We start from the raw sequence: 25195 nt of genomic DNA on the forward strand, positions 1-25195 counted from the left end.
CTGTGACGGAGCGAGTTATGCATTCTAATCTGTGACGGAGCGAGTTATGCATTCTAATCTGTGACGGAGCGAGTTAGGCATTCTAATCTGTGACGGAGCGAGTTACGCATTCTACTCTGACGGAGAGAGTTATGCATTCTACTCTGTGACGGAGCGAGTTATGCATTCTAATCTGTGACGGAGCGAGTTACGCATTCTAATCTGTGACGGAGCGAGTTACGCATTCTAATCTGTGACGGAGCGAGTTACGCATTCTACTCTGTGACGGAGCGAGTTATGCATTCTACTCTGTGACGGAGCGAGTTATGCATTCTACTCTGTGACGGAGCGAGTTATGCATTCTACTCTGTGACGGAGCGAGGTGACGGAGCGAGTTACGCATTCTACTCTGTGACGGAGCGAGTTACGCTTTCCATTCTGTGACGGAGCGAGTTACGCATTCTACTCTGTGACGGAGCGAGTTACGCATTCTACTCTGACGGAGCGAGGTGACGGAGCGAGTTACGCATTCTACTCTGTGACGGAGCGAGTTACGCATTCTACTCTGACGGAGCGAGTTACGCATTCTACTCTGTGACGGAGCGAGTTACGCATTCTACTCTGACGGAGCGAGTTATGCATTCTACTCTGTGACGGAGCGAGGTGACGGAGCGAGTTACGCATTCTACTCTGTGACGGAGCGAGTTACGCATTCTACTCTGACGGAGCGAGTTACGCATTCTACTCTGTGACGGAGCGAGTTACGCATTCTACTCTGTGACGGAGCGAGTTACGCATTCTACTCTGTGACGGAGCGAGTTACGCATTCTACTCTGTGACGGAGCGAGTTACGCATTCTACTCTGTGACGGAGCGAGTTACGCATTCTACTCTGTGACGGAGCGAGTTACGCATTCTACTCTGTGACGGAGCGAGTTACGCATTCTACTCTGACGGAGCGAGTTACGCATTCTACTCTGTGACGGAGCGAGTTACGCATTCTACTCTGTGACGGAGCGAGTTACGCATTCTACTCTGTGACGGAGCGAGTTACGCATTCTACTCTGTGACGGAGCGAGTTACGCATTCTACTCTGTGACGGCGCGAGTTACGCATTCTACTCTGTGACGGAGCGAGTTACGCATTCTACTCTGTGACGGCGCGAGTTACGCATTCTACTCTGTGACGGAGCGAGTTACGCATTCTACTCTGTGACGGAGCGAGTTACGCATTCTACTCTGTGACGGAGCGAGTTACGCATTCTACTCTGTGACGGAGCGAGTTACGCATTCTACTCTGTGACGGAGCGAGTTACGCATTCTACTCTGTGACGGAGCGAGTTATGCATTCTACTCTGACGGGAGTTATGCATCCTACTCTGTGACAGAGCGAGTTATGCATCCTACTCTGTGACGGAGCGAGGTGACGGAGGGAGTTATGAATGTACTACCAGACAGTAGAAGCTAGCTCTCTATTGAATGACAGAACCATGTTAACAACAATCACCTGTTTATTAGGTGGACATGATAAAGACGACACAAGGCATCATGTTATTCAGATCAGAAGCAGCAATACAGGTCAAACACAGTGAGTTTACGTCCAAAATGGCACCCTAATAATCCCTGTAGAGAGTTTTGCCAGGACCCATGGCGTGCCCATAGTGCACACTACATAGGGAATAGGCTGCCCATAGTGCACACTACATAGGGAATAGGCTGCACACTACATAGGGAATAGGGTGGCCATAGTGCACACTACATAGGGAATAGGGTGGCCATAGTGCACACTACATAGGGAATAGAGTGCTCATAGTGCACACTACATAGGGAATAGGGTGCTCATACTGCACACTACATAGGGAATAGGGTGCTCATAGTGCACACTACATAGGGAATAGGCTGCCCATAGTGCACACTACATAGGGAATAGGGTGTCATATCAGACACATCCTGTGTTTTACCTTCAATTCATTGCCTGTGTCCAAAACCCTGTCCAGCCTGTACTGAACAAAACATATCAAGCACTCGTAGGTAGACTCACTTCTTTATTTAAAACATGACTTAATACTTAATACGTAGCCTAGAGCTGTCTTTGTTAGTCAAGTTGCAGCACTGCTGGGCTACAGCACACCAAGATGGTAAAACACAGTATCGCAGGCGAAGTGTTGCCAACATCTGTTAACTTTCTCAAAATGTCCCGTTTGGAAGATTCACGAAACCAGGAGGGAGTAAGCAAGAAATCCAGAATCCTCCGACCGGGATTTCTGGGAATCTTGGGAAGGTACCCTATGCAGGTAGCATAGGGTCGGGGGCGTGGTCACTGAGTGCTGCTGACCCCTGTTTGACCTCCAGGAAACACAGACCATCGCCATGGGAACTGAAAAAAGCAAACCGACAGCGTATTAGAATCCACCCCTCTCTAAATATAGGAAACAACAGCCCCCCTGAGTTCCCTCTCTCTATAGAAAACAACGCCCCCCTCCCTGAGTTCCCCCTCTCTATAGAAAACAACAGCCCCCGAGTTCCCCCTCTCTATAGGAAACAACAGCCCCCCTGAGTTCCCTCTCTCTATAGAAAACAACAGCCCCCCTGAGTTCCCTCTCTCTATAGAAAACAACAGCCCCCCTGAGTTCCCTCTCTCTATAGAAAACCGACAGCACCCCTGAGTTCCCTCTCTATAGAAAACAGCCGCCCCCGAGTTCCCTCTCTCTATAGAAAACAGCCCCCCCCCCCCCCCCCCCCCCCGAGTTCCCTCTCTCTATAGAAAACAACAGCCCCCCCGAGTTCCCTCTCTCTATAGAAAACAACAGCCCCCCCGAGTTCCCTCTCTCTATAGAAAACAACAGCCCCCCCCCCCCCCCCCGAGTTCCCTCTCTCTATAGAAAACAACAGCCCCCCGAGTTCCCTCTCTCTATAGAAAACAACAGCCCCCCCTGAGTTCCCTCTCTCTATAGAAAACAACAGCCCCCCCTGAGTTCCCTCTCTCTATAGAAAACAACAAGCCCCCCTGAGTTCCCTCTCTCTATAGAAAACAAGCCCCCCTGAGTTCCCTCTCTCTATAGAAAACCGACAGCCCCCCGAGTTCCCTCTCTCTATAGAAAACCGACAGCCCCCCTGAGTTCCCTCTCTATAGAAAACCGACAGCCCCCCTGAGTTCCCTCTCTATAGAAAACAGCCGCCCCCCTGAGTTCCCTCTCTCTATAGAAAACAACAAGCCCCCCTGAGTTCCCTCTCTCTATAGAAAACAACAAGCCCCCCTGAGTTCCCTCTCTCTATAGAAAACCGACAGCCCCCCGAGTTCCCTCTCTCTATAGAAAACAGCCGCCCCCCTGAGTTCCCTCTCTCTATAGAAAACAGCCCCCCCTGAGTTCACTCTCTATAGAAAACAACAGCCCCCCTGAGTTCACTCTCTATAGAAAACAACAGCCCCCCTGAGTTCCCTCTCTCTATAGAAAACAACAGCCCCCCTGAGTTCCCTCTCTCTATAGAAAACAACAGCCCCCCCGAGTTCCCTCTCTATAGAAAACAACAACCCATCCTGTGAAAACCCCTTTCCTCACCAGGGGTTGTATTCACTAGGAACCCATTGGAAACGAAGGGACAAAAGAGGGAGGGGCTACCATAACTAAACATCGTCCAAAACAGGGAGGGGCTACCATAACTAAACATCGTCCAAAACAGGGAGGGGCTACCGTAACTAAACATTGTCCAAAACAGGGAGGGGCTACCATAACTAAACATCGTCCAAAACAGGGAGGGGCTACCATAACTAAACATGTTTAGTCTGTTCTCACCTTTTGTGACCAGGCAGCAGTACGATGCTGAGGGTGTTGTCAGGTAGAGATCTGAACAGCTTCCCCACGCGCCGGTCCAACTTCCTCATCACGCACGCCACTTCCTGTTCCTCTCTTCCGGTTTCCTGCAACGACTCGTCCAGTGTCTCTCTGTCGGACCCAGTCGTCGTCGTCATAGTAACCCAGGAGCACAGGTGGGGCGGAGTCAGGGCTCTGCGAGTGCTCACCTTTCTGTCCCAGAGTTCCACAGGTGAGCTGAGGACCGCGTCCACAGTGTCAGGACTATCATACTCTGGAAAAATGTGCACATTTTTAATATGATGATTAGCAAACCAATTGCATTTTAAAAATCATACTTTATATTTCGAACAACAAATTCAACGGCTAAAATTAGACTCAGGTCATTGATGATGGGCGGCAGGTAGCCTAGCCATTAGAGTATTGGGCCGGTGACTTAAGGTTGCTAGTTCGAATCCCTGAGCCAACAAGGGTAAGTTGCTCCAGATAAGAGCGTCTGCTAACTGACTAATTTGTTGTTGTTTTTTAATAAAAAAAATAATAATAAAATAAAAATAATAATTTTAAAAAATAAATTATAATAAAAAATAAAATAATAATAAAATAGTAATAATAATAATAATACAAATAATAATATAATAATTAAAATAATAATAATAAAGATGTTGGTACATGTGAAGCTTTGACTCACTTAAGAAAGCATGTCTCCTACGTTTCTGTTTTCCAGAGTGCTTTGCAGGTAGAATTACGCCCTGAACCGTTCCGTACTGTCCGAAGGCCTCGCGGAGGTCCTCTTCACAGAGTCCGGCAGTCTTAGCATGGAGCCTCGCTCCAACATTGGCTTCGGCTGCTATCTCTGCTAGCATAGTTTTCACTTGGAGCAGAGTGCCATTGACTTCAACTGAGAGCTCTGCTAGCTTAGCAAATTTAGCTTTAGCATGTAGCCCAGGTCCATTCGCTTCAGCTAGCTTAGCTTTAGCATTTAGAAAAGTTCCATTGACTTTCTCTAAGAGCCCCGAATGGTTCGCTTTAGCATGTAGCCTAGCTCTATTGACCTTACCTGGGAGTGCTGCTATGTTAGCATTTAGCCCAGTCTCATTGACTTCAGCTGCTGCATTAGCATTTAGCCCAGTCCCATTGACTTTGGCTGCAAACTGTGCTGTTTTAGCATTAGCCTTTAGCCCTGCGGCGTAGATGACGTTAGCATTTAGCGGGTCATCCTGCAGGGAACTCAGAAAGACGTCCAGATCCAACATGGACTCCTTTACAGGTCTCTGGACCTGACCGGTAGAAGAGAGAACACATATTAGATTTACATTCAGAAAGAGCATGAGCAACAAGACAGAAGGGGAGAATTACTGGAAGCAAAGGTCAGAGGGAGAAATAAGAACGAGTATATGAAAAAAGGACAGGGCGAGGGAGAAAGAGAGTGGGGAAAGAGACACAAGCAGGACAGAAAGCGATTGAGAGAGACAGAAAGAGATTGAGAGAGACAGAAAGCGAAAAAAAGAGAGGCAGAAAAAACCCAGACAGGTACATGAAGAGGGGGTTAGGAGAGAGAAAGGTAGATAAACAGAAAACGAGGGACAGATCCAGACCTTGACGATGTGTCCGCTGTGTAGCAGTGTTCCGTTGAGCATCTCGACAGCCAGCACAGCTCCCTCCAGCAGCTCAAACTCTACCTCTGCATGCACCTGCCGAGTCATCACAGGGTCAAAGGTCAAACTCACATTTATGAAGCACATATACTCATAGGAACGTAATCTTGATCGCTAGTCACCGACTCCGGTTCTCATCTCATTTGATTAGTCGAATCAGGTGTTCGTGCTGGTCCGATGAAGTGGATGCTAAGCTACTGTTTCACGAGCACAGACTGGAATATGTTCTGGGATTCATCCAATAACATTGAGGAGTTTAGCTTCATCAATAAGTGCATTGACGACGACATTAATCCGGAGGCTTGTAAGAAATTCCGCTACGACATCCGACGAGCCATCAAACAGGCAAAGCGTCAATACAGGACTAGGATCGAATCCTACGACACCGGCTCTGATGCTCGAAGGGATGTGACAGGGCTTGTAAACTATCACAGTATACAAAGCCAAACCCAGCCACGAGCTGCCCAGCGACGCAAGTTTACCGAGGCAAGCAACGCTGAACCATGCATGAGAGCACCAGCTGTTCCGGACAACTGTGTGATCACGCTCTCCGTAGCCGGTGTGAGTAAGACCAAGGCCGCAGGGCCGGATGGAATACCAGGACTCATACGCTGACCATCTGGCAGGTGTCTTCACTGACATTTTCAACTTAACCCGGTCTGTAATACCAACTTGTTTCAAGCAGACCACCATTGTCCCCGTGCCCAAAAACGCCCAGGTAACCTGCCTAAATGACTATCGCCCCGTAGCACTCACATATATAGCCATGAAATGCTTTGAAAGGCTGGTCATTGCTCACATCAACACCATCATCATCCAAGACACCCTGGACCCACTCCAATTCACATTACCCAACAGATACACAGACGACTCAATCTCTATTGTCATCCACACTGCCTTCACCCATCTGGACAAAAGGATTACCTACCGGTATGTGAGAATGCTGTCCATTGACTACAGCTCAGCATTCAACACCACAGTCACCTCCAAGCTCATCACTGAGCTCAGGACACTGGGACTAAACGCCTTCCTCTGCAACTGGATCTGGGCTTACTGATGGGCCGGCTCTAGGCGTTAAGGGTAGGCAACAACACCATCCGCCACGCTGACCAACAACACGGGCCGCTCGGCTATGTGCTTAGTTCCATCATGTATTCATTGTTCACCCTGCGACCGCGTGGCCGCGCACGACTCCAACACCATCATCAAATTTACCTGATGACACGACGGTGGTAGGACTGATAACCGACGACGATGAAGCAGCCTATAGGGAGGAGATCAGAGGCCTGGCCGTGTGGTGCCAGGACAACAACCTCTCCCTCAACGTCAGAAAGACAAAGGAGTTGGTCGTGGACTACAGGAAACGGAGGGGTGAGCTACGCCTACAACCACATCAATGGGGCTGTAGTGGAGCAGGTCGAGAGCCTCCAACCACATCAGTGGGGCTGTAGTGGAGCAGGTCGAGAGCCTCCAACCACATCAATGGGGCTGTAGTGGAGCAGGTCGAGAGCCTCCAACCACATCAGTGGGGCTGTAGTGGAGCAGGTCGAGAGCCTCCAACCACATCAACGGGGCTGTAGTGGAGCAGGTCGAGAGCCTCCAACCACATCAACGAGGCTGTAGTGGAGCAGGTCGAGAGCCTCCAACCACATCAGTGGGGCTGTAGTGGAGCAGGTCGAGAGCCTCCAACCACATCAATGGGGCTGTAGTGGAGCAGGTCGAGAGCCTCCAACCACATCAGTGGGGCTGTAGTGGAGCAGGTCGAGAGCCTCCAACCACATCAACGGGGCTGTAGTGGAGCAGGTCGAGAACTTCCAAGTTCCTCAGTATCCACACTACTAAGGAATGAACATGGTCCACACACACCCACACAGTTGTGACGAGAGCACGACGGCGCCTCTTCCCCCTCAGGAGGCTGATTTGGCATCAGATCTCCTCAGTTCTACAGCTACACCATTGAGAGCATCTATGGAGCCTCTGGGGAAAAATAAACTTGGTTTGAGCTTGTCAAATGAGTTTTATACTCTGAAAATTAGAACCTAACGCCACACTCACACACCCCAGTACACATTACATACGCCCAGACACACACTCACACCCCCCAGTACACACTACATACTCCCAGACACACACTCACACCCCCCAGTACACACTACATACTCCCAGACACACACTCACACCCCCCAGTACACACTACATACGCCCAGACACACACTACACCCCAGTACACACTACATACGCCCAGACACACACTACACCCCAGTACACACTACACACGCCCAGACACACGTAGTGTGTGCCCAGACGCATGCTGATGTGGTATATGGCCAATATAGATTGTTCTTTAGATACAGCCCTTAGCGGAGGTATATTGGCCAAATACCACAAATCCCAGAGGTGCCTTATTGCTATTATAAACTGGTTACTAACTTAATTAGAAGTGTAAAAATATTAGCTTTCAGCCAATCAGCATTGTGTCACTTTCTATCTATTTACCATGTTTATCTTTAACTCTGCTTTGTTGGAAAAGGACCCATAAGTCAGCATTTCACTATTAATCTACATCTGTTGTTTACAAAGCATGTGACAAATAACATGATTTGGATGGAACAAAAGCCTGTACCCATTGGAGACCCCTGGGCCAGAACTCATAAAGCATCTCTGAGAAGGAGAGCTGATCTAGGATCATCTTTGCCTTTTAAGTTGTAATGAGTGGACAAGGGGGACCTGATCCTAGATCAGCTCTATTATGGTAATGAATGGACAAGGGGGACCTGATCCTAGATCAGCTCTACTGTGGTAATGAATGGACAAGGGGGACCTGATCCTAGATCAGCTCTATTATGGTAATGAATGAACAAGGGGGACCTGATCCTAGATCAGCTCTACTGTGGTAACGAATGGACAAGGGGGACCTGATCCTAGATCAGCTCTACTGTGGTAACGAATGGACAAGGGGGACCTGATCCTAGATCAGCTCTATTATGGTAATGAATGGACAAGGGGGACCTGATCCTAGATCAGCTCTACTGTGGTAACGAATGGACAAGGGGGACCTGATCCTAGATCAGCTCTACTGTGGTAATGAATGGACAAGGGGGACCTGATCCTAGATCAGCTCTACTGTGGTAACGAATGGACAAGGGGGACCTGATCCTAGATCAGCTCTACTGTGGTAACGAATGGACAAGGGGGACCTGATCCTAGATCAGCTCTACTGTGGTAACGAATGGACAAGGGGGACCTGATCCTAGATCAGCTCTACTATGGTAACGAATGGACAAGGGGGACCTGATCCTAGATCAGCTCTACTGTGGTAACGAATGGACAAGGGGGACCTGATCCTAGATCAGCACCACTGTGGTAACGAATGGACAAGGGGGACCTGATCCTAGATCAGCTCTATTATGGTAATGAATGGACAAGGGGGACCTGATCCTAGATCAGCTCTACTGTGGTAACGAATGGACAAGGGGGACCTGATCCTAGATCAGCTCTACTGTGGTAACGAATGGACAAGGGGGACCTGATCCTAGATCAGCTCTACTATGGTAACGAATGGACAAGGGGGACCTGATCCTAGATCAGCTCTATTGTGGTAATGAATGGACGAGGGGGACCTGATCCTAGATCAGCACCACTGTGGTAACGAATGGACAAGGGGGACCTGATCCTAGATCAGCTCTACTGTGGTAATGAATGGACAAGGGGGACCTGATCCTAGATCAGCTCTACTGTGGTAACGAATGGACAAGGGGGACCTGATCCTAGATCAACTCTACTGTGGTAACGAATGGACAAGGGGGACCTGATCCTAGATCAGCTCTATTATGGTAATGAATGGACAAGGGGGACCTGATCCTAGATCAGCTCTACTGTGGTAACGAATGGACAAGGGGGACCTGATCCATGATCAGCTCTACTGTTGTAACGAATGGACAAGGGGGACCTGATCCTAGATCAGCTCTACTGTGGTAACGAATGGACAAGGGGGACCTGATCCTAGATCAGCACCACTGAGACGCTTGATGGCTTCTGATTTCTGGTCACGTACCCTCTGAGTAGCGTTCAACAGCCTGACAGCTCGTACTGTTCCACAGCTGCTGAACAGCCTCCTCACAGCCCTCTCTGTGTAGTCGCTAGGCAACGGCCCTGCAAACACCACACACATCTCTCTCAGACGCTGAGACATCTGGAACACATGACACCACACGAAAATTCAAAGTTCATTTAGCCAGATATGACATCAACATGTATACAGTTAGCGCCCATTCATACTGTGTGGTAGTGATAGATATGACAGACAGAGTGGTAGACAGATTCATACCGTGTGATAGATATGACAGACAGAGAGGTAGACAGATTCATACCGTGTGGTAGATATGACAGACAGAGAGGTAGACAGATTCATACCGTGTGGTAGATATGACAGACAGAGGTAGACAGATTCATACCGTGTGATAGATATGACAGACAGAGAGGTAGACAGATTCATACCGTGTGGTAGATATGACAGACAGAGGTAGACAGATTCATACCGTGTGATAGATATGACAGACAGAGGTAGACAGATTCATACCGTGTGATAGATATGACAGACAGAGAGGTAGACAGATTCATACCGTGTGGTAGTGCTGGTCAGTAGAGATCATAGCCTTCAGATGGTCAGAGAAGGAAGACAACTGGACAACGCTGAACGAGTGAGAGTCTAGTCCTCTTTTAAAGGAAGACAAGACCTGGAGGAGAGAATGAGGGATAGTTAGGGTGGAGGGTTTAGGAGGTAGGGTGGAGGGTTTAGGAGGTAGGGTGGAGGGTTTAGGAGGTAGGGTGAAGGGTTGGAGTTTAGGCGGGTTAGGCTACTTTTTCAAACTGGTCCCCAGTGGGAATCGAACCCACAACCCTGGTGTTGCAAGTGCCATGCTCTACCAACTGAGCTCCATGGGAGCCCCTGACCCATCACGCGTCTCACCTCTCTGTCTGAGCTGTGCCACTGCTGATTGGCCAGATCCAGGGTGTTGTCAGCACGCTTCCCTATAAACACGGCTGATTGGCCAGAACTCTTCAGGGCCTCGGCGAACCTGAGAGAGCTACAGCAGTGTTGTTACTACAAGAGAGAAATGAGAGCCACACTCAAACCTGAGAGAGCTACAGCAGTGTTGTTACTACAAGAGAGAAATGAGAGCCACACTCAAACCTGACAGAGCTACAGTAGTGTTGTTACTACAAGACAGAAATGAGAGCCACACTCAAACCTGAGAGAGCTACAGCAGTGTTGTTACTACGAGAGAGAAATGAGAGCCACACTCAAACCTGAGAGAGCTACAGCAGTGCTGTTACTACGAGAGAGAAATGAGAGCCACACTCAAACCTGAGAGAGCTACAGCAGTGTTGTTACTACGAGAGAGAAATGAGAGCCACACTCAAACCTGAGAGAGCTACAGCAGTGTTGTTACTACGAGAGAGAAATGAGAGCCACACTCAAACCTGAGAGAGCTACAGCAGTGTTGTTACTACGAGAGAGAAATGAGAGACACACTCAAACCTGACAGAGCTACAGCAGTGTTGTTACTACAAGAGAGAAATGAGAGACACACTCTAGGAGCTCTGATGCTCAGATAATTTAATAACCATTTACACAGAGGAGCTGTCTTCATCACCCTTTTACAGGTGTTCTCCTCCCCTAGCCAGCACCTCTCCTAACCAGGTGTTCTCCTCCCCTAGCCAGCACCTCTCCTAAACAGGTGTTCTCCTCCCCTAGCCAGCACCTCTCCTAAACAGGTGTTCTACTCCCCTAGCCAGCACCTCTCCTAAACAGGTGTTCTACTCCGCTAGCCAGCACCTCTCCTAAACAGGTGTTCTCCTCCCCTAGCCAGCACCTCTCCTAAACAGGTGTTCTCCTCCCCTAGCCAGCACCTCTCCTAAACAGGTGTTCTACTCTGCTAGCCAGCACCTCTCCTAAACAGGTATTCTCCTCTCCTAGCCAGCACCTCTCCTAAACAGGTGTTCTCCTCCCCTAGCCAGCACCTCTCCTAAACAGGTGTTCTCCTCCCCTAGCCAGCACCTCTCCTAAACAGGTGTTCTACTCCCCTAGCCAGCACCTCTCCTAAACAGGTGTTCTACTCCCCTAGCCAGCACCTCTCCTAAACAGGTGTTCTACTCCGCTAGCCAGCACCTCTCCTAAACAGGTGTTCTACTCCCCTAGCCAGCACCTCTCGTAAACAGGTGTTCTACTCCCCTAGCCAGCACCTCTCCTAAACAGGTGTTCTACTCCGCTAGCCAGCACCTCTCCTAAACAGGTGTTCTACTCCCCTAGCCAGCACCTCTCCTAAACAGGTGTTCTACTCCCCTAGCCAGCACCTCTCCTAAACAGGTGTTCTACTCCCCTAGCCAGCACCTCTCCTAAACAGGTGTTCTACTCCCCTAGCCAGCACCTCTCCTCAACAGGTGTTTAGTTCGCCCCCAGGCTAATACAAGAGGAACCACATATGGAAAAGAGGGGAAGGGTTTGTTGGTCATACCTGTTGTTGTTGTGTGTAGATGTTGCTCTGTTGACAGGAGGCTGGTACATGGTAGGACTCCCACCCCACAGCTCTTCACAATACAGCTCCACTACCTGATACAGAACACACACTGGTTACTCAGCCTGGGAGTCTGTGTGTGTGTGTGTCGTGGTCCAGTGTGTGTTGTGTACCTGTTGTGGTCCAGTCTGTGTGTGTACCTATCGTGGTCCAGTGTGTGTTGTGTACCTGTCGTGGTCCAGTCTGTGTGTGTATCTGTCGTGGTCCAGTCTGTGTGTGTACCTGTCGTAGTCCAGTGTGTGTGTGTGTGTCGTGGTCCAGTGTGTGTGTGTACCTGTCGTGGTCCAGTGTGTGTGTGTGTCGTGGTCCAGTGTGTGTGTGTGTGTGTCGTGGTCTAGTGTGTGTGTGTGTGTCGTGGTCCAGTGTGTGTGTCTGTGTGTGTCGTGGTCCAGTGTGTGTGTGTCGTGGTCCAGTGTGTGTGTGTCGTGGTCCAGTGTGTGTGTGTCGTGGTCCAGTGTGTGTGTGTCGGGGTCCAGTGTGTGTGTGTGTGTGTGTCGGGGTCCAGTGTGTGTGTGTGTCGGGGTCCAGTGTGTGTGTGTGTCGTGGTCCAGTGTGTGTGTGTCGTGGTCCTGTGTGTGTGTGTGTGTGTGTTGTGTACCTGTCGTGGTCCAGTGTGTATGAAGTACTGGGCCAGTTCCAGGGCAGCCTGGGCGTCCTCTGTGGGGTCATGACCCTTCCTCTCCTCCGTCTGGATCTGCTTCCTGTGGGTCACAAACATAAGAGTTGGGTGAAGTTGCCCCTAGACACTGATCTTGGGTCAGTTTAACATTGTCCCCAACTAATAGTTAAGGCTAGGATTAGGGGAGGGGGAAGCTGATTCTAGATCTGTACCTATAGGGGGACCCCCCCCCCACTAATAGTTAAGGTTAGGATTAGGGGAGGGGGAAGCTGATCCTAGATCTGTACCTATAGGGGGACCCCCCCCACCTCCCCCACCCCCACCACTAATAGTTAAGGTTAGGATTATGGGAGGGGGAAGCTGATCCTAGATCTGTACCTATAGGGGAAACCCACCCCCACTAATAGTTAAGGTCAGGATTAGGGGAGGGGGAAGCTGATCCTAGATCTGTACCTATAGGGGGACCCCCCCCCCCACTAATAGTTAAGGTTAGGATTAGGGGAGGGGGAAGCTGATCCTAGATCTGTACCTATAGGGGGAACCCCCCCCCCCCCCCCCCACACACTAATAGTTAAGGTTAGGATTAGGGGAGGGGGAAGCTGATCCTAGATCTGTACCTATAGGGGGAACCCCCCCCCCCCACTAATAGTTAAGGTTAGGATTAGGGGAGGGGGAAGCTGATCCTAGATCTGTACCTATAGGGGGAACCCCCCCCCCCACTAATAGTTAAGGTTAGGATTAGGGGAGGGGGAAGCTGATCCTAGATCTGTACCTATAAAAAAGGAAATTCACCCCAGAGCAGAAACACACAAACATGCTGCAGTTCCTACCGATTATGGAGCGTAGTGGCATGGCGTCAGTATGTGTGTGTTGTCAGTATGTGTGTGTGTGTTGTCAGTATGTGTGTGTGTGTTGTCAGTATGTGTGTGTTGTCAGTATGTGTGTGTTGTCAGTGTGTGTGTGTGTTGTCAGTGTGTGTGTGTGTTGTCAGTATGTGTGTGTTGTCAGTGTGTGTGTGTTGTCAGTATGTGTGTGTGTTGTCAGTGTGTGTGTGTGTGTTGTCAGTGTGTGTGTGTGTGTTGCCAGTGTGTGTGTGTGTGTTGTCAGTGTGTGTGTGTGTTGTCAGTGTGTGTGTGTGTTGTCAGTATGTGTGTGTTGTCAGTGTGTGTGTGTGTTGTCAGTATGTGTGTGTTGTCAGTGTGTGTGTGTGTTGTCAGTATGTGTGTGTGTTGTCAGTATGTGTGTGTGTTGTCAGTATGTGTGTGTTGTCAGTATGTGTGTGTTGTCAGTGTGTGTGTGTTGTCAGTATGTGTGTGTGTGTGTTGTCAGTGTGTGTGTGTGTTGTCAGTGTGTGTGTGTGTTGTCAGTGTGTGTGTGTGTTGTCAGTGTGTGTGTGTGTTGTCAGTGTGTGTGTGTGTTGTCAGTGTGTGTGTGTTGTCAGTATGTGTGTGTGTTGTCAGTATGTGTGTGTGTTGTCAGTATGTGTGTGTGTTGTCAGTATGTGTGTGTTGTCAGTATGTGTGTGTGTGTGTTGTCAGTGTGTGTGTGTTGTCAGTGTGTGTGTGTGTTGTCAGTGTGTGTGTGTGTTGTCAGTGTGTGTGTGTGTGTGTTGTCAGTGTGTGTTGTCAGTGTGTGTGTGTGTGTCGTCAGTGTGTGTGTGTCGTCAGTGTGTGTGTGTCGTCAGTGTGTGTGTGTCGTCAGTGTGTGTGTGTCGTGTGTGTGTGTGTGTGTGTGTGTCGTCAGTGTGTGTGTGTGTGTTGTCAGTGTGTGTGTTGTCAGTGTGTGTGTGTCGTCAGTGTGTGTGTGTGTCGTCTGTGTGTGTGTGTCGTCAGTGTGTGTGTGTGTCGTGAACTCACTTGAGCACGGTCTCAGCCAGCACCTTGAGTTTAAACCTCCGTCCAAACTCTCTCCTGTACAGCAGGGAGGTGTCAATCACATGGGGGTGGATCAGCTGGGAGGAGACAACACAACAGGTCAGGGGTCAGCTGAGACGAGACAACAGGTCACAGATCAGGGGCTTAGAGGTCAGGGGTCAGCTGAGACGAGACAACAGGTCACAGTTTAGGGGTTTTGAGGTCTGGGGTCAGCTGAGACAACAGGTCAGATGACCTATGTGTTCCAGATAGAAATGAATATATCTGACATGATTCCTATTCTACCTGACAGTCATATCTGTTCTACAACATACATTTCTATCTGAACGTTCTGTAATGTTATATTCTCCTGAACAGGCCTCGGGCATTGCTGCTAGCTGCCATTGCAACCACTATCGTCATGGCTACATTGGTAAACCACGGCGACTCACGTTCAGGGCCACGAGGTCGTTCTCAAGGGAGTGGCCAACCAGGACCGCGTCCCGGGGCAACACTTTCTTGAGCTTTGATTGGACTTCTCTCAGGGTGGTGGTGATTGGCTGCAGCATTGCACGGGTGATACCAGAGAACCTATCAGGGGAGAGGTTACGTACAGATATTGAGAAGCAAACATGCATCTACACACACACACGTACACACACACACACGTAAACACACACACACACACACGTAAACACACACACACACACACACGTAAACACACACACGTAAACACACACACACACACGTAAACACACACACACACGTAAACACACACACTCACTCTGCTTACTGTGTAAGGTAGTGTAGGATGCGGTTGGGAGGTTTGACCAGCTCGTCCAGAACACAGCTCCCTCTGCTGTCTACTAGAGAGATGCGTGTCAGCTCGTTGCCACATTCTGTCAGACACTACACACACACGCACGCACGCGCACACACACACACACACATTAGATACCAAGCAATAACTAGAAAACAAAATGGAGGTTTCATCTACTGTTAATAAAATCTATGAATGATATGACATGAATATGGGATGTCACAAATGGCACCCTATTCCCAATGTAGTGCACTACTTTAGACCAGAGCCCTATGGCCAATGGCACCCTATTCCCTATATAGTGCACTACTTTGAACCAGAGTCCTATGGCACCCTGTTCCCTATGTAGTGCACTACTTTAGACCAGAGCCCTATGGCACCCTTTTCCCTATATAGTGCACTACTTTGAACCAGAGCCCTATGACTGACTACTGTCAGTCACACAGTTGTGTCCTCACCATCTCACAGTCCAGCCCATAGAGAGGACTACTGTCAGTCACACAGTCGTCACTGTCTGTACACACAAAGCCCTCACTGCCAGGCATACCTGGAAAACACACCACAGAGAGACATGAGAGAGAGAGAGACCTGTGTGAGTGTCCAGTGTGTGTGAGTGTCCAGTGTGTGTGTGAGTGTCCAGTGTGTGTGTGTGTCCAGTGTGTGTGTGTGTGTCCAGTGTGTGTGTGTGTCCAGTGTGTGTGAGTGTCCAGTGTGTGTGTGAGTGTCCAGTGTGTGTCTGAGTGTCCAGTGTGTGTGTGTGTGTCCAGTGTGTGTGTGTGTGTGTGTGTGTGTCCAGTGTGTGTGTGTGTGTCCAGTGTGTGTGTGTGTGTGTCCAGTGTGTGTCTCACCGCGGACAGGGAAGTGTTTCTTGATCATCTCCTCCTGTGTGAGGAGGTATCCAGTCAGCCCTCTGGTCTCCAGACCAAACTTCCTGATCACTGGGTGCCACTGCAGACCTACACACACACACACACACTCCGGAAATCAACATCCTAACAAATAGACCCAGAGGAAATTCCTCCTTGCGCCGAGTGGCAGATTTTTAAGTCTCAGGCAGGGCTACCCATACATACCTCCCTCTGGCTGAGCGCTCTTCTGGTCTCCTAGCGCATCGGCAGGACTGTTGTTGACAACTTCACTGCTAAATATCTCAGAAATCATGTTGCCAGGCGATGGAGTATAACTGTGTCTCTGAGGTCAGAGGGGGGGGAATGTCACGGTGGAATCTTATGCAATATGACTGACATAGTCCGTGTCACCCTGTTCCCTATAGAGTGCACTACTTTCTGACCCATACGGTTCTGGTCAAAGGTAGTGCACTATATAGGGAATAGGATGCCATTTGGTCTTTGACTTACAGAGGTGTACTTGGTGCGGAGGTGTTTAAAGTGCAGGTAGTGTCTGTAGAAGTGGGCCTGGCTCAGTCCTTCTAGAAGGATCACGCTCACCCCTGACACATTCTTCTGGTGGTGGAGGCGACACCAACTGAAACAGGCACAAGACAATAACACTGATGTTGTCACTTATCCATCCACATACATATCTATCATGTTGTTGTTGTGGCACAATGTTTGCTTCAGTTCCTGTCGTGGTGTGACATCCATCTCTATGGAGTAGTGTTATTGCCTCGAGAGTCTAGACTCTGATCTAAAAAATAAGTTGAGGTGTTTGTTGTTATTGTTGTTGTAGCTAGCTAGCTACAACAACAACAACAACAACAAACACCTCAAAACAACAATAACAACAAACACCTCAACTTATTTTAGCTAGCTAACATACCTGGGTTGTTTCAGCCCCCCGGTGTTCCCCAGAGCAGCAAACTGAAGCAGTTCCGTCAGATCTTTCAACGTGACCGGTTCCTGGAGACGGTCAAACGGCAGAGAGAGCCGCGGGGGTCGGGAACCGGAACGGTGCTCAGACTCTGGAACTCTGTTACCATCTGTCTCTTTCACTCTTTTACTGCTCTCTGGTGTTGGGGAAGGTTCCCTCTTTCTCTTGAGACAGACTTGTGGCTCCATGTGCTCCAGGTTGGATGAAGGAAGGTTGTAGCTCTGAGAACAAGTTCTCATGAACGTCAGCAGCTGTGTTGGTTGGCTCGTTGTTGTGACTCAAACTGGACATGGATCCGAGTGAAGAAAGTAAATTATTGTTGAGTCAATTATATCATGCTAGCTTTGTCTACTTTTGGAAAATATCAAGTTATTTCAGAATAGGACAGGATAGTTTAGCTGGCTACTTTCTTAATCCTGATCTTATGGAACAAACCCTGTATCAGCCAACGGAGTTTTCAGAAGATACATCTAGCGATCATATCCTAGCAACAGGCCCAACCGTGACAAAATACCATGACATTTGTTTTCATAATGTATTTAATAAGTCTTCCTTATGTCGTTGACTTGTCTGTATTGTACTGGGGATCAAACTCTACAGTACTGCATCTCGACTCGGTCGACGAGAAGTGATCGTGACTTGTTTTATTTACAAAACCACAACAATCATATACACACGCAAACAATAAGTAAATACAGTATAGCATGTCCGAAATCTACTAACAAGTTACAGTGTGACTAAGTGCAAATAAAGATCAATACCTCGTAGCGGGTCAATCTGTTTTGTGAAGATTTCCTGCTTCGCCTCACACGTTTCAAGGTTTCCATGCTGCTGATCGATCATCGCTTCCTGCTCGATTGGTTTTCCCTTTCAGCCCAAACCAGTCGAGCGCAGCACAGTATCACCGATGAGACGAGAATTCAAAAAAAGATCACCGCGAATCCAACACCGCTTTGTTATTAATGAAGTTGTATGCGATATTTTTAACCTGGTACTTTTATTTTTGAAGCCGTACTTCGGTTGTCACATTGTTCATATTTTAATGTGCACTATTCGTAACGAAGTTGAGTCCGTGGCCTGAAGAAAACGACATGTCTACAAAGAAACTGGCGAAGTAAGTAACGTTGGCTAGCTTTCTAGCTAAACTATATCTAGACAGTCATACTAGCCGAGAAACAATGTAATTCAAATGCCGACTTGCCTTGATTCTCAAATGTTTTTTAGCGCTCCCATGAACATAAAAGTACAACGAGTAATATTCACAGTAGCAGGGGATGACAAAACTGATAGGATAATGTCTTCCATAAAACAACAGACAATTAGGGTTCGTGAGGAAACGCAGTCAGTCATCAACTGGACAGAAGAAACCACTAACATCTAGTAAGTATTTTCAAACGCCCTCCATGTTTGCTTTTCTGCTTGAATCGATGACATCTCGTTCAACTTCCATCACTTTTGACTTTCTACTTTCCAGATCAAATATTCCCATATCTGATTGTCATCGACTTCGAATCTACATGCTGGAGAGAGAGGAACAGCTACGGGCAGGAGATTAGTAAGTATACACTACTCTGACAGTTTTTGTGGTAAAATCATACCTACATACATTGCACTTTTTATTGTCCTCCCCCTTTCTCCCACTTGCCTCCCCCTCCTTGCCTCCCCTCCCCCTCCCTTGCCTCCCCCTCGCCGCCTTGCCTCCCCCTCTCCTACCCTCCTCCCCCTTTCCCCCTCCTTGCCTCCCTCGCCTCCTTGCCTCCCTCGCCTCCTTGCCTCCTCCTCCCCCTTGCCACCTCCCCCTTTCCCCCTCCTTGCCTCCCCCTTGCCTCCTCCTCCCCCTTGCCCCCTCCCCTCCTCCCCCTTGCCTCCCCTCTCTCCCTCTCCCCCCATCTAGTTGAGTTTCCTGCTGTTCTCCTGAACACCTCTACAGGCCAGGTGGAGTCAGAGTTCCATACGTACGTTCAGCCGCAGGAGCACCCCGTACTGTCTGACTTCTGCACCGAGCTCACTGGAATCACACAGGTATTCACACACACAGACACACCCTTCTTCCCTGTGGCCTGTTCAACAGGATGGTAACAGTCAGAATATTTTAAGCATTAGCCAACATCCGTGTGTGTTAGAAAACCTTTTGTTTCTCTTCTACAGCAACAGGTGGAGGCCGGGGTTCCCCTCCTCACTCGGTTTGTTATTCATTTTGTTTACAGCAACAGGTGGAGGCTGGGGTTCCCCTCCACATCTGTCTGTCTCGGTTCTCCCGATGGCTGCAGACTCTGGAGCACCAGAGGGGTGTGGTCTTCCCCAGGGACCAGAGGGCTCCAGTCGCAGAGCACCGCCCCTGTGCCTTCGTCACCTGGTCAGGTATTGTAGTTTAGGATAGGAAAGGTTACCCGGGTCACCTTCAAATGAGAAGAAATGTTTTGATACGAAAATCAGAAATTCTTATTTCCCTCCATTTCTCTGTCGGCCCGGGACTCATATCTGACTATATACTGCCTTTCTCTGTAGGCCCAGGACTCATGACTATATACTGCCTTTCTCTGTAGGTCCAGGACTCATATCTGACTATATACTGCCTTTCTCTGTAGGCCCAGGACTCATGACTATATACTGCCTTTCTCTGTAGGTCCAGGACTCATATGACTATATACTGCCTTTCTCTGTAAGCCCAGGACTCATATGACTATATACTGCCTTTCTCTGTAGGCCCAGGACTCATATGACTATATACTGCATTTCTCTGTGGGTCCAGGACTCATATGACTACATACTGCCTTTCTCTGTAAGCCCAGGACTCATATGACTATATACTGCCTTTCTCTGTAGGCCCAGGACTCATATGACTATATACTGCCTTTCTCTGTAGGTCCAGGACTCATATATGACTATATACTGCCTTTCTCTGTCGGCCCAGGACTCATATCTGACTATATACTGCCTTTCTCTGTAGGCCCAGGACTCATATATGACTATATACTGCCTTTCTCTGTAGGCCCAGGACTCATATCTGACTATATACTGCCTTTCTCTGTAGGCCCAGGACTCATATGACTATATACTGCCTTTCTCTGTAGGCCCAGGACTCATATGACTATATACTGCATTTCTCTGTAGATCCAGGACTCATATCTGACTATATAGTGCCTTCCCAGTGGATTCTTTAAGGTTTAGAGAAAATAAGGACATTTGCACACTTTAGTACAGTCTCAAACATTTAGTGGGGATAACCCTGTTCAACTTGATTGATTATCTGTGTTCTATTGTTTCAGACTGGGACCTGGGGGTGTGTCTGCAGTATGAGTGTAAACGGAAGCAGCTCCACAAACCTACTGTTCTGAACAGCTGGATAGACCTGAGAGCTACGTACAGAGTAGGTGGTGTGTGTGTGTGTGTTACTCTTAACCCAGTCTAACTCGTGTGTGTGTTACTATTTACCCAGTCTAACTCGTGTGTGTGTGTGTGTGTGTGTGTGTGTTACTCTTCACCCAGTCTAACTCATGTGTGTGTGCATGTGTGTGTGTGTTACTCTTCACCCAGTCTAACTCATGTGTGTCTCTCTCAGCTGTTCTACAACAGAAAACCCAAGGGACTGAATGGAGCTTTACAGGATCTAGGGATACAGTTCTCTGGACGGGAGCACTCAGGTACACACAGACCAAAAACATCTCTCTGTTATCATTTATTTATCAATTTGTGTTTTTTTCAATTATTTAAATTCCATTTAGTTTTTTTCGTTTTTTTCTGTGAGCTCAATGTGTGGTTTCTATGGAGATGCGTCAGATCCGGCCTGAACTGTGTGATGTTGTAGTTTCCAACAGGCCAATATTCAGTTCAGCGCATACAATGTGGTAATTAACTACAATAACCATAATCCATTGCTCTACTTGTCCGGTCTGTTTTTTTATTTTATGCCTGCTTCGAATGAGGCTGAAGAGAGCAGCTGTTGCTTCACGAGCTAAGTGATTGATAGTTGGTAATAAGCAGTCAGAAAGGTATGCCTTATTTACTTTGAGGAACTACAAAAAGAGTGATTTTTTTTTTCAGACAGCATAGGCAGCAGCTCTATAGAGATCAACCAAATGTTAAATACGCAACAACTGAAATATATTTTATTAGAGTGAAGTGAATAAATGGTTAATGGGCGATGATCAGTAACGGGCACTCCCTACCATCATGGGATTTTTAGTAATAGTAATAAATCTTACCATCCTCAAAAAGCACTAATCGCTCAGCACTAGTGGCTGGCTAGCTAGCTATTAGCATTCTCAGCACTAGTAGCTGGCTGGCTAGCTATTAGCATTCTCAGCACTAGTGGCTGGCTAGCTAGCTATTAGCATTCTCAGCACTAGTGGCTGGCTAGCTAGCTATTAGCATTCTCAGCACTAGTGGCTGGCTGGCTAGCTATTAGCATTCTCAGCACTAGTAGCTGGCTAGCTAGCTATTAGCATTCTCAGCACTAGTGGCTGGCTGGCTAGCTATTAGCATTATCATCACTAGTGGCTGGCTAGCTATTAGCATTCTCAGCACTAGTGGCTGGCTGGCTAGCTATTAGCATTCTCAGCACTAGTGGCTGGCTGGCTAGCTATTAGCATTATCATCACTAGTGGCTGGCTAGCGATTAGCATTCTTGGTACTAGTCATTTAATAACATTAGGATCAAAACACACACAACCCCAGTCATCATTGTCAGTTACTGTGAATAATCTACATATTGTTTGAAGGTCTGGATGAATCCCACAAGTTACAATGAATAAAATTCATATAAAACAACGTGTATATTTCTCTTAAGCATTTTTCAAAATCTAGACACAAAAATAGTTTTTGTTGAATGTTATTTGCAGGTCTGGACGACGCCCGTAACACTGCCCACCTGGCCTGGAGGATGATGAGGGATGGCTGTTTGATGAAGATTACACGCAGTCTGGAGAGGGTGAGTGGCTCCCTGACAAACCCCCACTCCTACACCCCCAGTACTAACAACCCCACCGTGCTGACGACCCCTGGACTACTGTACTACGCCCCTAAAGACTCACCCAGTGGCGAACTACATCGAACCATTGGATTTCTGTCAACGCCCCAGAATACCCACTCCTCCTCCCATAAAGACTTACGCAGGTGACTCTCCCCCCGTTCCATACACACCTGGGGTGTATTCATTAGTGCAAACCGTAGTGAAACATTTTGCCATGTAAAAGGTTTTGCAATGATTAGTTTCTTATTAGAGTCCTTGTTGAACTGACTATCCATAAAGTTGGTTAAAAATGTTTTGGGGATTTGGGCCTCGTGAGTGGCGCGGCGGTCTCAGGCACTGCATCGTAGTGCTAAAGGTGTCGCTACAGACCTTGGTTCGACCTCAGGTTGTTTCACAGGATCGGGAGTTCCATAGGGCAGCGCACAATTGGCCCGGGTTCGGGGAGGGTTTGGCCATTGGGGGGGGCTCATCACACTCTAGTGACTCCTTGTGGCGGGCCGGGCGCCTGCAGTCTGCCCTCGGTCATCAGTTGATGTGGATGGCTTCTGGGTTAAGTGGGCGTGTGTTAAGAAGCGGGGGTCGGCGGGTCATGTTTTGGAGGACGCATGACTCGACCTTCGCCTCCCGAGCCCGTTGGGGAGTTTCAGCGACGAGACAAGATCGTAATCACAAAAATGGGGAGAAAAAGGAAAGAAAAATAAGAAATTATAATGTATTGATTTATTTGACTTTGTTTACCTCTTAGGCGCCTTTGAAGACCAAACCCCTGTTTGGAAATGGGAACGTGCCAGGGGATGGTTGTCCTGGCAACAAGAGGGATAACAAAACCACTATCAAAAACCCCTCCGAGACGACAGAGAGCGGCGGCGGCGGCCATCTTGAAAATCGACCCAACAGCAAGCCAGTTAGCAACACGGACGTTGTTGAGACACGACCCAAGCCTTCAGACAACATGGTTCCCAACACAGAGGTGAACTCCAACTTAACCGCTGAACCTGTTCAGTATCAGAGTATTGTTTCACCAAAGACCCTTCTCAATGGTCTGACCACTCCAATGTGTGGTGGTGGTAGCAGAACAGTTAGAATAGGAACCATCTCCTCTCCTATGACTTTCAATATCCCCTCTCCTCATCACTACATCAACAGCCTCGTTCTGGTCTCCACCACTGTGAATTGCATTACCCATCTACCCCAGCCAGACCCGACCCTTGACCCGGAAACAGGAAGTATGGAGGAGGACGTGCCTATCTCGTGCGGTTCGTATGACGACGTGGTATTGGAGGAGGACTGGGAGGTCACGGTTGGTGACGAGGCTTCTGTTGCTGATGTGTACACAGAGAACGAGAGGTTTGAGGTGGATGATACCTCGGTTTATGGGAGGACCTTGCTGTGTCCAAGCCCAGTACATTCAAATCCTGGTAGAGGTCCAACCAACAGTAGGCCTAGGTCCAATACCACCAACTCGCCCTGCCAACATCTGACCAGCCTGGTACACAAGACCGATACTAGAACATCCTCCAGTAACTTGGTGTCTTTGAAGGCTGAGACAACAAGGACCTACAACACCTCTGCACCCAACAGTCTGTCCACTTCCTCTTTTGACACACCCAGACCCGTTAACCCTGGCTCAAACCTCTCAGATACACGGTCAAGACTGAACACGGAAACGTCAAACTCCTTTGTGATCGGCAAGAACGACTCGAGAGCATCCTCAAGTTCTGTAAAAGCTGCGACAACGAGGATATACAACACCTCTGGGTCAAACAGTTCATGCAGTTTCTCCTTCGACAAACCCAGACCTGTTACCCATGATTCTACACGGTCAAGACCGCAAACGGCAACATGGAACAACTCCTTTGTGATCTACAAGGACAAGCCGAGAGCCTCAGATACCTCTTCCACATCCAATACCTCAACAGCATCCAATACCTCTTCTACATCCAATACCACTTCCACATCCAATACCTCAACAGCATCCAATACCTCAACAGCATCCAATCATTCCTTTGTCAAACCCAGACCAGGCCTCCAGAACTTCAACCTCCATGCTACACGGTCAAGACCTCTCACAACAAACAACCCTGGTAACTCCTTCACACCCATGTCCTCTATGACAAACCTTCCCAATCCTTCCGTCACTAGACTCAAACCAGTGACCACCAGCAGTGACTCTAACCTCTCTGCTTCAAAGACACCAAACGGCTATGCATCCAGTCTTTCCTTTGCCAGGCCCGGCCCTGTCGTCCATAACCCCGACCCATCGACTTCACGTTCAAGGCTGCACGCAGAGACGCCAAACGCATCTTTCACAATCCACAAGTACTCCTCTTGCCTCTCCTCTGTCTCTCGTCCTTCTGTCGGTGGATCGTTCTCCGTCCTCTCCTCGTCCGTTAACCGCTCCTCGCTCGCGCCGACCCGCAGCACCAAGATCACGGCCCCGCTGTGCGACTGCGGGCGGCGAGCCAAGCGTCTAACGGTGTGTAACGGCGGCCCGAACCAAGGCCGAGCGTTCTACTGCTGTACGGTGCGTAAACACGGCCCCGGGGGGACCAGGAAGGGATGTGAGTTATTTAAGTGGGAGTCTGCTCTCCTCCAGGCTAAATCACCAGCCTCCGCTGCCAACTCCATCGCTCTGCGTTTTGGGCTCAACTCCAGTGTTGTTCGTCCCCCTGTCGTCGTCTAGGACGAGATATCAGTTAGCTTGAGGTCATAGGGAGACTCTCAATAGCATTTCCTTCTCATCCAATGGGTTCGAGAGGACACAAGGAATCAAGGAAATGTAATTGAGATTCTCCTCACAAAGGTGTCATATTTTAAACTGTACTTTATGAAAATATGTATGATGTTGTTTTTTTGTGAGTATATGATTTATGTCCACATACTAAATCTGGTTAATTCATTGACCAATATCCTGTACAGTTTCTAAATAGAATTGATCCTCCATAATGTGAGATGACATGATGTCATAATGAAATGTGAAATACCTTTGTTTAGGTCGGCACTGTCATAATAAAAGATGTCATGAATTGTATTACAGGGGTTCTATTGTTGTAAATTTAACAGCTGAGGTCGGAAC

General features: G+C 48.4%; 2 protein-coding genes across 3 annotated transcripts; one reads left to right on the forward strand and one right to left on the reverse strand.

The window, feature by feature from the left end:
- Positions 1-1466: 1466 nt before the first annotated feature.
- On the reverse strand, positions 1467-18006 carry LOC139370030 (RNA exonuclease 5-like). 2 transcript variants are annotated; one of them, XM_071109325.1, is made up of 19 exons: positions 17909-18006; positions 17097-17430; positions 16676-16802; positions 16391-16508; positions 16166-16273; positions 15776-15864; positions 15291-15406; positions 14950-15088; positions 14501-14595; positions 12624-12726; positions 11966-12060; positions 10417-10534; positions 10070-10183; positions 9502-9639; positions 5388-5483; positions 4481-5069; positions 3772-4063; positions 1881-2354; positions 1467-1661 (listed from the first exon to the last, which is right to left on the reverse strand). In XM_071109325.1, exons 2-18 carry the CDS (start codon positions 17384-17386, stop codon positions 2264-2266), a joined length of 2718 nt encoding a protein of 905 aa, XP_070965426.1. In that variant the 5' UTR covers positions 17387-17430; positions 17909-18006; the 3' UTR covers positions 1467-1661; positions 1881-2263. The 2 variants fall into 2 exon arrangements, with proteins under 2 accessions (XP_070965426.1, XP_070965427.1); XM_071109326.1 differs by having other exon boundaries at positions 1471-1661; positions 10417-10525; positions 17909-18002.
- Positions 18007-18049: 43 nt separating this feature from the next.
- On the forward strand, positions 18050-24943 carry LOC139370040 (ERI1 exoribonuclease family member 2). The gene is made up of 10 exons (XM_071109341.1): positions 18050-18261; positions 18463-18527; positions 18622-18702; positions 19042-19169; positions 19355-19508; positions 20417-20517; positions 20710-20791; positions 21989-22077; positions 22865-24021; positions 24076-24943. The coding sequence occupies exons 1-10, from the start codon at positions 18239-18241 to the stop codon at positions 24800-24802; spliced, it is 2607 nt and encodes an 868-aa protein (XP_070965442.1). The 5' UTR covers positions 18050-18238; the 3' UTR covers positions 24803-24943.
- The last annotated feature ends 252 nt before the right edge of the window (positions 24944-25195 follow it).

The sequence above is a fragment of the Oncorhynchus clarkii genome, chromosome 17 (assembly GCF_045791955.1).
Source record: "Oncorhynchus clarkii lewisi isolate Uvic-CL-2024 chromosome 17, UVic_Ocla_1.0, whole genome shotgun sequence".
In the NCBI taxonomy this organism is placed as follows: domain Eukaryota; kingdom Metazoa; phylum Chordata; class Actinopteri; order Salmoniformes; family Salmonidae; genus Oncorhynchus; species Oncorhynchus clarkii.